Source organism: Plectropomus leopardus, chromosome 11, assembly GCF_026936395.1.
Source record: "Plectropomus leopardus strain MGB_pleo_1.0 chromosome 11, ASM2693639v1, whole genome shotgun sequence".
NCBI lineage: Eukaryota > Metazoa > Chordata > Actinopteri > Perciformes > Serranidae > Plectropomus > Plectropomus leopardus.
The window spans coordinates 7,574,188-7,588,105 of NC_142186.1; the positions used below are offsets into that span (position 1 = coordinate 7,574,188).

Sequence of the window (13,918 nt, forward strand, 5' to 3'; positions counted from 1 at the left end):
CATGCTAAGAAAAGGAATGCATGGTGGTGATTAGCTGGTAGTCGTTACAGTCTTTTTAAACAAGGCGAGGGGGTGATATGAGAGGAGAGTTGCTGTTCTGTGTGGCTACGTTTATAGTTGCACATGAACTTAAAAAGGGAAAAAAGCCCTCTGCAGATGTGCTTGTTGTGAATTGATTTAAAATGCAATTCCTCCCACGAGGTAGTGAAGCACGTAAGTCTTAGTCCTCTTTCCATTCAGTTACACAGGAATCCTAAAAAGCTTAATGTTTCAGTAGATATTGTAATTTTGTTTTAACTGTTTTAACTGGAAGCCAAATCATCCACAGAGGTCTCTTTTTCTCCGAAACAAACAGACCCAGTGATTTAAACCGATAAATGCCCTCATTAAAGCAGTTTGAAATTAAAAATGAGTGTTTTTTTTGTGACACTGTTTGGCTTTCGCTAACTACAGTGACTGATGCTAAAATATGAATGGCCCTATCTAGAGCCAGTGTTTGGTTTGTCCATTCTGGGCTGCTGTAGAAACATCCCGGTGCAACAAGGCGGACTCCGTGGATGAGAACCTGCTTCCTGTGTGGAAAAACAGCTCATTGTAATGTAACGATTTTACTGGTGATTACAAACAAAAAACCAAAAACAAACGTATTTTATTCCATTTCTGCCAACATGTCATCCCAAATAATCCTACACACTGGACTTTCAAGAAACCATTCCTTTTGTGAGAACTTTTGATGATTTAGATGATTTATTTAAACTTTTTTTTTATTACTAAAAACTATGTTTTTGCCAAATGAATACACAACTAAGATGAGTTGTTAATGGTGATATATTAATATCTGCAAATGGGACTTAAATGTGACCATCTTCAAGTGAATTTACATTTCAGATGGCAGTAAACTGATATTCATGTATCATTAACATCTGTCAGTATTCAGGATTTTTGATGTCCTGCAGCAACACAGTTGAGCCTACATATTATCCTTTGAAAGCTCTGCAGCACTCTCCTTAAAGCGGTGGTACTGTTATGCTAATCCCCTCTTCATCAGTGCCTTGGACTAAGGTCATTCGTTGGAGAGATTCAGTTAAGCAATCAAGACTGAGGATTTTCAAAAGTCCTGTCTGTCAGCTTATTCCTCTGTCTGGAGTCTGAAGGTCTTGTTGAATTGCATTGCTGTCCTCAGTCCGAGAAGAGGACGACAGGTCAGGGTGCCGTGTCTCCCCGTGTACCATATCAGTGTCCCAGACATCTTGTTTTAGAAAAAGTTCAAAAGGACTTTCAAGTAGTTTCAAGGTTTCTTTGAACCTGTATTCCTGCATTATAACCAATAAGTAGCATGTGGGTGTTTCGTCTGAGACGCTATTTATCAGGTTTGAATGAATTTTAATACAAAGTTCTGTGATAGGACAAACACAAAAGGATTACTCTTATCTTTGGAAAGTACTAGGTGGCACTTCATGAAGCTCTTTTCACTTATTTTAACTCTATATCTCATCACGAATTGATTTAAATCTGCAAAAGTTTCATGTCAGTCAGAGCTCTAATATTCTCCGGATTTAGCTCTTCTGAATTCAACATTATTGTCCATAACAATTTAATTAAAATCCCCCAAACTTTAATTTTTTAAAAATTATTTTTGTTTCACTGACATCTTTCAATGCTTGGACACATCATCAGTGATGTTACCTTGGGTCATTGGGTGTTTTGGGTCTTTCAGCAATGACCTAGCTGGTGCTTATTAGGCCCCAGCTCGTTTCCAAGTCGCTTTTGGGGTCCATGGATCACTCTGCTTGATCTACAGCCATCTTGACGCCTTCACTGCCAAATCTTGAGGATCTTCTTGTTGGCTCTCTAGCTGCACAGTCCTGTTATCCCAAGAAACTTGGACTACTCTGCAAAATGACTGGCCTGTGAAGCCTCTGCATCCGACCTCAATGGACTCACAGTGGATCCTCCATTCCTATCCTCTACCTTGCGTTACCTTGGTTTTCAGTGTCCCTCTACCTCGTAAATATGTAAATATCTTGTTTACATGTGGATGTCTCTTCTGTGTTAATCTGTTTTTACCCACAGTTGCTGGCTGAATTCGAGTTGTTAGAGCTGTTTAAGGGAAACTTTGCAGATTTTCAACCAGCTCCAGTGTGGAGCTGGCATCACTGCGGTGGCATGGGGAGAAGCCAAACACCCTCCATCAGCATGTACTCTCCACACTATAATGACAAAGTTTTTTTTAAAGTTTCCCTTTAACTACCTGCATTGCTATTTTCCAAGCTTTTGTAGATGTCATTTTTACAGAAACAGACCTTCATGGCTGGAGCAAGTCAATTCAAGCAGCGCAAACTCCAGGGCTGGGGGTCTGATCCTAGGTATCCTGATATCTAGGAGCAGTCTGTTTTGGGGTGTTTCCATCAGCAGGTCACTTCGGTTCTGTTCAGTTCGGTACACTTTTTTTTCCATTCTGAGAATATATGGATGGTACCTGTACTAGCTTTGGAACTGTTCCCAGTTTTGGTCACTCCTCTGCTTGGAGTACCTAGCACACTGATCCGGTACTAAAAGGTGGAGCTAGAAACACTGCAGTCCATTGACTGGTCAGTAGAGGATCAACACTCTGCTCAGGGCTGAGTTGTAGCTGGTTTAACCACTGTTCATACATTTTTCATACATTAGTAAACTATAACCATAATATAAAATTATGTTTTGCTCCCTCTGTAGATTGAGAAAAAAATAATTAAATTAAATTAAATTTTTAGTTTTTATAATTTGATTGCCAACTTCCGGCAATTAAATTACATCAATGCATGAGATGACAGTGAGAATCCATCAACACGCATTAAATTCATGTGACAGCTTTGACCACTCCATCTGTTTGTATTGTCACTCTTGGATGAAAAACATGTTCAGTCATGAGTGGATCAGGAGTGGATTAAGTATTTACAAAATATATATAAATTGCAACCGGATTGTGTGAACGGCATATTCTAATAACTCTAATAACTTGAAGAAAAAAATGTGTCAGAGTTTTGTCGCTCCGGTGCTCTAAACCCCAGCTCTTGCCTGACAAGATGTTAATGAACAAATCTCTTGTTATTTTTTTTTTTGAAAAGATCACTTTTTATTGCAAGGAAACATCAACTGAACATCACATGATCAAATCAAGGGCCCAACATAGACTGAAATGAACAGACTAGACTACAAACCTGTTATTTCTAAATATCCCATTGAAAGAAACTCTCACTGCAACCTGCTCTAAATATAAAGAAGTAGCCGTGCAGCCCCGTTCTGTGGATGATAAACGGGGTGCAGACTTCACTGTGTATCATCTGTCAGCAAGGAGCGAGTGCATCAGTGTGTGTGAACAACCCCACCCACATGTTGTTGTTTTTTTCTAAAGTTGGTTGGAAAAACAATAGATAACACTGGATCCATGTCTGGCCTAATGTGGTCATTGAGATGATGTCTTGGAATCGCAGCTGTCTTTCAAGTGTAAGCTTCAGCGGCCAGGCCCGTGCTGCAGCGAGGAGCCCCCCTGGCTGACTTGGTTGCGGCCGTAGCCTCTACTCTGCCTTCACAAAGGTGATTGGACTGCCTCTCTGGTCGTTGCTGCCTGCTATGAGTGATCCCTGTGCTGATGACATCCACTATGACCCTCAGCAACCGGTCACGGTGCCATTGATAGTGTCCCTGCTCCCTGGGCAACAGCCTAGAATAAGCTCCAGGCATCCTCTTTTCTGGCACAGCGGGCATGCTGGAGTTTCTGCCAAGCCCCAGCATAAAAAGGTTGGATTGGCTGGGGAGGACATCATTGACCGATTGAATCAGGAAATTGATCCGGTGTGGCTCAGACTTCCAGTGCTCTGACCACGAGATAATTCAGTCCACTGCTCGCTCTCACCAGGTCCTCGCCTCCTGCTGCTACATCCTGACTGTATTTTTCTGAACAAATGAACGAAAGACTAAAAATCTTGTTAACATTCATCATTAAAATGGCCAGTTTAGAGGATTTTATCAGCCTTGTTGGATTCAGTTTAAAGACATAATGTGGAAATCTCTAGGCTTGTAAACACACACACACACAGACAAAAAAACCCACTTGACAGTACCACATGCAGTAGCAGTCAGTAGGATCCACTATCTGTACTCTGCATGGATTGACTACATAAAGATCTAACTCTGACTGCAGGACATCCCAATTCCCGTCAAGCTTACTTAGTTCATCCTGCAATGATTCAAGCATACAGTATCTATCTGTGTGTCTGAGCGTGTGTGTGTTTGAAAACTCTCATGATTAGTGTTCTCAGTGACTGGCTGGCTGATGGGGTTGATTTGTCCGACAGTGCTGTGTGTCAGGCAGGCTCAGCGTCCACACTGGAGAACATGAGTGAAGGAGCGGATAATTGATAGTGACAAGGCGCTCCCAGCCTTAATTGCTGCTGGTGAATTAGATTACCTTTTCAAAGTGCCTTCATTAGCAGAGGGAGAGCCATACCAATGGTCCCCTGATTGGCCTCATATTGTTTTGCTGTGAACCTGCTCTGGCAGGGCATGAGGATGTGTGCGTATGTTTGTGACGGTGTGGGTGTGTGTTTGTTTTGGATTGAAATTGCTCGCTAATTTTCATGTACAGCTGTACTGTGACTGTGTGTACGTTATACACAGCCAGTGTCAATGACTGTCAACTTGTCAAAGTGACACATTAAGTAGGAAGCCTTTTTGTGTTTTTATGGGCCACTGGCTGCTTTCACATAATTTCAAAGCACTGGTTCACACAGATGTGAAAAACAAAATTATTTAGCTGCAGTGGTATCCAAATTGTTTTGGTTTTATTAGCCCACTTTTTGAGATATTTGACTCTAGATTTCTACTGCAACCAGAGTATAGTGGGAGTGAATAGAAAATTACAAATGAAGGATACACCAACTATGTGTCTCACAAAAAAAAAAAATTTTCTCACAAAAAATTTTCTACAGAGGAAAGAGTCACTGTAGAAAATACTGACGGTGAGATCTGAGGACTAAAGTGTAGTCAAAGACAGGACACAGAAGATGTGGCTGTAGTTCAGCAGGAAAGCGGGCTGTCTGCTAATTGTTGGGTTTGCATCTCATGTCACTGAGAAGGACACTAAACTCAGGGTTTCCTTTTTCCTCCAGGTTTTCTATTTTTGGAACTGGACATTAGGTGCACTGTTGAAATATTTATAGCCCACTGTTTGGTTGTTGAAACAGTGGGCTATAAACCGCACTCTGGGCACAGATGGAGCAGTAGACCCTAACCCCTAACACTGAAACATAAAAAAAAACATAGTGACAGTTCTTCAGCAATTAAAAAATAATACCCATAACAGAACCTGACAGGTGGGGTTTGAAAATTTACTGTACTATAACTGCATATAATCTATGTAACAACAAACATTAGGCAAGAGGTGAAGTCAATAATATGGTGAGAACTTCCTATAGGTGGCAACCCTCCTCCAGGTGTGGACAGGAAAGAGAGACCTCAGCATAGCTCCCTACCTACACACAGCCACGGGATCAGCACCATAGACAGCGCCGCAGAGTGCAGTGACATGGAGAGACATAATGCTGTTAAGTTCAGATTTCTTTTTCTATGTTGTAGCCTCTGTAAGTTACCTTCCCTTCACTGCTATTGTATTGTTGTGGAAGCTGAGATCTCAGAGACGGATATCCTGGACAAATAGCAACAAAACTTTCTGAATAGCGAAATAACAATTAAGATCCGTGAAGAAAAAAACCCCATAAATTTGGACAAAGCAACCCTTTAATCTTGCTCCCCCTTTTTTTTTTACATATGTTCGTTTCATCTTGTTTCTAGCCTTCAAATCTACAGTTCCATCTTCTCACCTCTTGAGAATGTTGGTAAGTGATAGAAAAAGAAATATCAAAGACTTCCTTAATTGATTCCCAAAGAAATTTGTTTTTTCTCTTGTGTTTTTTCTACAACGATCAAAGGTCAAGGTTATTTGCAGCAACCGGGGGCAAGATATGTATAGCTGGAAAAACTTCATTTGAAGCCTACACAGATTTCCCCCCGACAAACCACACCAACCACCAGACTACAACACAACTTTTAGAGTCTAAATATGAGGCCAAATGTAGCAATAATCCTCATTATCCATTTACTTTATTTATAGAAAAGTGATTTACCTTATAAATAACAAGATATAAGCCTGACCCTAATCCTGACCTTAACTGCCTCTCTTTTTATCCCAAACGTAACAAATTCAACACCAACGTAGCATTTTATTAAGGGTTTTTGCTACTGGACCTTAAAGCAAAGTGGCCGATCATGAACTGATAGTTGGCAAGTTACGTAGCGGGGTGGGCGGGTCACCTAGCTGCTCGATCTCCTGCTATACATAGTCAAATGGGGCGTGTAGGGGCTTTAGCAAGGGGGTCTTGGCTGTATAAATGCATTAAAACTCAGTTCACCAGTCAATAAGAAGTTTGTATGACCCTGCTGCCACTACAAAAAAAAAAAAACACCCCAAAAGCTAAGGGAAGAGAGAGAAGGGATTTTGCAGAGAGCATGCAATGAAAGTGGAGAGGAGTTATCATTCCATGCAGAGACGGTGACATGAGTATTTTCAAAAAAGAAAAAAAAAAGAACATTTTCTGCCCAAACCCAAAAGTCCAAAACCTCTCTCTTCCCCTCTCTTCATCCCCTGCAGCACCAGTTTCAGCTCCAGTCATCCCATTTCCATATCTGTCTCCAGTCACTGCTCCATCACCAGACCCCCCCCCCCGAGTGCCCCCCATCCCAAAAACCCAATGGCATCCCCATCCCTGTCTCGGGCTTCATCCCTGCTCCAGCCAGCCTGCAGCTCCCCCGCTGAGTTAAATGGAGTGTGCCGGCGTCGGGGGAGTCGCGTGTGCTCAGTTGAGCTCAGCTCAGCTGGGCTGCCAGCGTTATAAACTTACTGTGTGATTATTGTCAGAGCGAGACTCCTCCACCCAGGAGGTCTGCGCTGATGGGTACGATGTCACCGGGTACAGCCAGCCATGGAGGGTGGGATGAGAGAGCAAAGGAGGGATAGAAGCCGGGGTGAGGAAAGGACACGGGGACGGAAGAGAAAAACTGTTGGCGGGGGGTGACGGAGAAAAGTAACAGGGATCGAGGGAGAAAGAAGAAAAAAGATGAGAGAAGGGGAACGAGCAGGAGGGCAGAGAATCATCAAAGAAAGGAAAAAAGCCAAGCTGAGCAAGGAAAGACTGATGTGTACCTATCTCAGCAGACAAAGACAAGGGAAGACACACAGAGAGTGATATAAAGAAGGAGAAGCAGAAGCATAATGTGCAGGGAGAAGAAAGAGAGGCAGCAGGGAAATCAGCAGAGGAGAGAAAAAAGAGGGAGAGACAGGGAGGGTGGGTAGAAAAGAAAGGCAAAGAGAGAAATTAGAGAGAAAATTTTCAAGCGAGTGATGTGTGCTGTGATTGTTTTCTCTCTCTCTCTCTTTCTCTCTCTAAACGGTCGGGATGTGGCCTGTATCTGCCGGCAAGAAGGAACTCAATTTGGGACAATTTACTCTGCAGTCTCAGCCCTGATGCACCTCAGGGACAGAGAATAGAGAGAATGAATGTGAGGGGAGATAGAATCAGCAAGCCACACACACACACACACACACGCATACAACACACACACACACACACACACACACACACACACACACACACACACACACACACACACACACACACACACACACACAACGTGCGCCTTGCACACAATTGCCGGCGAGTAGATTTCACTTAGTTAGTTCTAACTCTCCCAGGCGGTCAATACGATTTGAGTTTATAAGGCTTGGAAATGAAAAGCCCAGGATAAGGTTAGATAAACTGTGTGCTATTTGATTTCGGCCCACCTCTCGCAGAAAAACCCACACAAGACAGATGGCCGGAGGGGATACGCTGATATCATGTTGTGCAAAGGGTCATATGGGTGATTAAGGCTGAATGCGTTCTGTGCTTTGACCCTCACACTGAACGCAAACTGGTCTCTCTGTAATGATGAAAACACTTGTATGATTTTTGCATTCTTATCATATCCTTAGTAGTTTTGGAGGGCACAATATTTAAACAAATTCTCAAATAAAAAGGCACTCAACCAAGAAAAAGTTAACTCTTTATGTCCTGTAAGTGAGTTTTTTTTTGTTACTGCTCTTACAGGTTGGCAGCCTGGAGGATGTCTACACCCTCAGGGACAGCAGGGGGCGCCCTGACAGAGCCACCTTTGAGAACAGACTCTCAAACACAGTAGGGGTAAGTCTTTCACTTGTTCCTTTAAATAAACACAGGTAAATAAAATACCCATCACACGTTAGGATCTAGAGAGGGGATCAAGCTGCAGGTTCCCAAAAGAAGCTGCTCTCAGGTTTTTCTTTTTTTGGCCTGACTTGCACTGTCTGTGTAACACAGCGGGAAATGGATTTGTAACTACAGCAAATCAGAGCGTTCAGCTACTTAGACGTGACTGTTTGATACATTTAACACGGCCACGTCAAGGTGAATTCACACTCTGGCATCGGCTCTGATTTTACACAGCATGTATATGCAAATGGAAGTTCATTTGGCTGGCGTTGCTGTTTTAATCAGGGTCTAGTGTTGATTAGTGAGAAGGATGGGAGGGGAAAAAAAAGAAACAGAGCCATGTGGTGAGTAATGGCTGAAAGTTGTTTACCCTGCTTGTGTAGCTTGTGTGCCTGTTCCATCCGATATCACTTTACGCCCCCCCTCACCCTCCTCTTCCCTTGCCACCTTCAACAAGCCGTTCTGCATCACCCTCAGAGCGCACAATGCAGCCTCCTCACAGGGCTTCGGTTGCCAGGGAAACCGTCACCCACGGAGACATCCCGTGACAGCGCAGGGTGAGGGAGGAGGGACGGGAAGGAGGGTCGGGGATGCAGCTTCGGCCCTGTCCGTTCTCCAGGGTGCCCCAGACCTCTGGCCCTTCCCCAACACACTGCCCCTTCAGCAACACATACAAACACAGCAACAGTACATTTAAACAAACACACACACACACACACACACACACACACACACACACACACACACACACACATGCAAGCAGGAGCAAGAAATGGACAGAGAGTTAAAGAGAGAGAAGATTCCCAACTTCGTGATTCAGAGTTATCATCTGAATCAGTGTGCGTGTGATTAATTGAAGTAATTTATGCACAATCTCCAGTGACTCCATGTATGGTTCATGATTTCATTAAACTGTAACTTTAATTACTTTTCTACCAGCGTAACTTTTGGTGAAAATGAATTTGCACCCCCAAAATGTCCCACATTTTGTAATGAGTCTTAAAATTAATGGATTGCACAAATAATGTTTTGGGATAATGAACAATTGCATTCTTAGACATTGCGTCTCCTTACCAGGTGCTGTTGATTCCTTAAATGAATTAAAATCCGTTGGTTGGTTATTTTCTTGTATGTGAACTAGCATCAAGGCAAGAAAAAAAATCTTTCTCACTAACTAGAAAACGCATTAAATAATGCCTTAGTCCTTAAAAACAATCAGACTAATAGAATCTGCTTTAATAGCATATTTTAGGCTGAACACAGTCAATATTGTAAAGGGGATATGGAGGATGTATTTATGGAGGGTTATGTGTTGCCAAACACAATTACTGTGTGTTGGCTACAGCAGCTGGCCTGCTGCCAGAGCCTGAGCTATACCCCATCCACCCACCTCTGACCAGGCCTCTGTCTATACAGAAGCTGTGTGCTGCTTTTCACTCTGCATCGCACGCTGTACTTCGCATTGTGAGGCAGGTGGGTTACAGTACACAGCTCCCTAATTACTACACTGTGCGATGTTTAGTAAGCCATAACATTGAGACAGAGTTAATGTTAGTTTAATGCTTCTTAAACTGCCCTCTGAGGTGAAAACAGTATTAGAGTAACAAGGTAAAAAAACAATTCTGGCATCACGCATGAGGCATGGATGGATTACTACTGGCCGAAGTGTTAGGGGCCCACCTAGCTCCCACCAAGAAAATGTCACTTGAAGAGATACTTTCAGGAGAATACTCAAAATGACCACAAAAGATGTGAAGGATCTGCAAAGAGGGCCATAACAACCACATACAGGCTCAAATAACAATAAAGAGACACAGCATGGCCAAAAAAGAGACATAAATGACCAAAAATGACACAAAATGACTAGGAACTCACTCAAAATGACAACATAGAGACACAGAATGACCATAAATAGATGCAAAATGACAACAAAAAGACACAAAACGAGCAAAAAAGACACAAGAAGAACACAAAGAGACACAAAATGACAACAAAGACACATAATGATAACAAAGAGACACAAAATGACTGAAAAAGAAATAAAACAACCACAAAAAGACACAAAACGACTACAAAGAGACACAGTACCATAAAAAGACGCATAACTTCAAAGAGACACAAAACAAAAAAACAGGCAAAACCACCAGAAAATGTGTGTGTCAAACTCCTGTGGTGGGGTCTTTTGCATATCTGTGCCCAGGGGCTCATTGTGCCATTATCCGCCCATGGTAATAAGGTGTTGAGTGTGCTTTTCTTTAAAGGTATTTCATTCATTTAAGATGAAAGTCTGTGTTACTGATGCATCATCGTGTAGCAAAAGCATTATATGATGGTGGTGTCATGCGTTACATATCTAGTGGAACTAAATTGAGTTGTTGTTTGTTGTCATAGTTCACAGTGAAGTTTTGAATTTTAAAATAAGTGTTTGTTTAAACTTCCTCATTTGGCAAAATCATGTTGGAATCATGTGTTTGGAACATCAGTCCAGGTTGCATCCTCTGAAGAATGATGAAAGGTCAGAAACTTTTCCTGGCTGTGATTTTGACGTTCTCTTCTCAGCATCACAAATAAACCAACATCCTGTTTTTTTAATCTGCCTTCAAAATCACTTTTTTAAAATCTCACCACAAAAGGATGGATGTCCAAGTTACATGCTCTGAAGAGAAGGTCACACAAAGTCTTCTTTCTTTCCCGAAGCTGATGAGTGGTTGAGATGTTGAAATTGTTTTGAGTGTAACTTAAAATACAGTTCAGTGAACAGCAAAAAAAAACCCCCAAAAAACGGTACAGTATTTCTGATCGTCCACTTATTTTCCAACAATACAGTAATATCCCTCATTAACTTAACTTTATTGTTAACTAACTGCTTAACAAGTATGTTAAGTTTCAAAGAAAGGCTCAAATGATAATGTCTGATAATAATATGATAATAATAATGATAATAATGTCTGATTATAATGTCTTGACAAAGTGGATTACCTCCATCATGGTCTCACTGTAGATTATTGTAGCATCACATAGTGTGATGTGAACAGCATGGCACACTGACTTTACGGGTCTTGTTTTAAATTTTAACATACCTTATAGAAATATTATGTTTACACTCTCCAAACTGAAAAGAACAAAAATACTATTTTGGGACATTATCAGCCATATTTTGAATTTCAACTCAAGGTCCACTTATTTGCTTGTTCTGGAGCTTTCAATTGCATCACACCGTCAACATCAGCAGATGACGTTTGCTCGGCTGCCATGTTTTAGGTTTTAACATGTAAACACAGTTCTGAAACAGAAACACTGCAGAGTACTTAAAAAGTTTTAGTATCTGCACTTCCATGACAAATGTGCAAACTTCAGACCATGTGATACTGTCAAAAGCCCCGGAGCAAGAGAGTAAGTCAACCTTAAATGTAGACATTTCTGTCGACCGCTGTTCCCCAGGTCCTTACAAAGTCTAAATTCATTTAAAAAAAAATAAATAATAGGTCTAAAGAGTAATTAAATACTCTCCAATTTACATTTGTGAGGTCTTAATTGCCACAAACATTTTATCTAATATAATTTATTTTTGTCAAAATGAGTCTAGCCTCTGCACTTACATACCCCAATATAAATACTACTTACATTTATTAACCTTTACCTGCAGTGCTTGAGTATACAAAAGATCATTTGTCCAAAAAAAAAAGCAGCTAAATTTGGTTAAAAAGTGGTTATGAAAAGGTCTTAAAAACATACATTTTTAGTGTCTGATTCCTGTAGACACCCTGGTTTCAAAGTATGTATGTATGAGGAACATCACACACCTGCTGGATTATGTTAATACCACAGGAAATTCGATAACCACGTGTGACTGGATTCATCCTAATATGTTAGAACGAATCCTGTCATTCATGAAGTAATATAAAATCTACCAAAAATATATATGAGATTTATTCATTTCTTTTGCACATCCCATGTGTTTTGGTATTTGTAATATAGTAATATATATAGTAACATGTAATATATTACCTCTGCTGAATATAATTTCAGAGTATGACCTCTAAGAAGAAAAGATGAAACCTAATATTTTACCACTCACCCCTGCCTTCTTCAGCTAAGTGTAAATAATAATGTGGAACCATGGTCAACAGATGATAATGCATTAAAGAATATCAGAAACACCTCTACATCACAGCCGATGGAAACTATTGTTCAATTCTGCAAAAACAAAGTAAATTGTGAATGTGTTCCATAACAGAGGAATAATAACACACTTCATAAATCAGTGCAATCTGCTGCAGCTGCTGTAGCTGGTATCAAACACTGGATGAGTCACAGCAGTCTGTAGGAATGGAGCTCTGAGGCTACCATGTGGAGAGCTACACTGGAACACTAGACTCTCTCTCACACACACACACACACACACACACACACACACACACACACACACACACACACACACACACACACACAAATGAAGATCCGTGGTGGTTTCTCAGAGGAGGAGGAGGTTTTGCCACCATGTAATCCCGGTCGATGCGGCCCTCTGTTAGCAAAGCAAGAATCAGCTGTTGTATTAATCGCCCTGCTAATGACACAATTAGCAAGGCTGTAGAGAAACGGCTCCACACAAACATGTGAGGGCTCACAGACGACACACAGATAGGGCCACAATATGCCACCTACACATTTACACAGCTAACAGCTCACATGCGTTCTGACTTAAATAGTCACGGAGCGAGACGCATGCTCGAACATGCAAACAGGAATATATGTACACAGGAAACCACCAGACATATAATGCACATACACAGAGATGGCTGCAGCACGACAGAAGACAATAACATCCAAGTTTTTCTCTCTCTTTCTCTGCGCTGCTACCTTGTTTATCTCTCCCTATTTAATCGTATTTAATTGTTTAATCTCCCTATTTTGTATTCTCTTCTAAACTTCTGTAAACTACCAAAATACACAATTATCAAATAAACTAGTTACAAATAAAGTAGCTACTGCTGTAAAATGTTACATAAACTACTGTTATAATAAAGTCTAATATAAGACTGTTATAATGATAAGTAAAATATAAAGTTAAATAACTTACTGTTATAGTAAAGTTAAATTAAGTATTAACATAATTAAATAAATCAAAGCGGAACCCATGGTGCTTTTATTATGAAGGAACCGGCTTGTCTTGGGTCAGAAGTGTTGACGTTTTTGCTGTGTACTTGAAGCTTCTGGTCAACAGCTGGATGTTAGTGTCAGCAGACAGTAACTGTAACCACGGTATGATCATTCATCCACTGAAAACTAACAGCTCTCCGGTTCACGGAATGCAAAGATTTCCAAGTTGCACTGGTGCTCCGTGGTCGCAACACCTGAATAAATAGTCGTGATCAGAGCTCTGCAGATAGAAAAACACAAAGCCTCACCTGCTGACACTACTGCCACTGCCACTCAATAAAGTTAGACTTGCAGCACCGTTAAACTTGATGATTTATTCTCTGTAAGCTGGAAACCCCTACATCAGGCTCCACCACCCCTCACTGGCCCTCTCCCTAACTGTCCTAACTATCGTACCTCTTGCAGTTTCATTCTCAAACACATAGACACGTCTC

The 13,918-nt window shown here is 41.2% G+C and overlaps 1 protein-coding gene across 7 annotated transcripts in view; it reads left to right on the forward strand.

The window, feature by feature from the left end:
• LOC121946024 (neuroendocrine convertase 1-like) overlaps window positions 1-13,918 on the forward strand; it is a 216,737-nt gene that overhangs the window by 17,300 nt on the left and 185,519 nt on the right. For all 7 annotated transcript variants that reach the window (XM_088083951.1, XM_088083956.1, XM_088083954.1 and 4 more), the window contains one exon: window positions 8,184-8,276. In XM_088083951.1, the coding sequence (XP_087940077.1) occupies window positions 8,184-8,276 (93 nt within the window). The remainder of the gene's footprint in view (window positions 1-8,183; window positions 8,277-13,918) is intronic.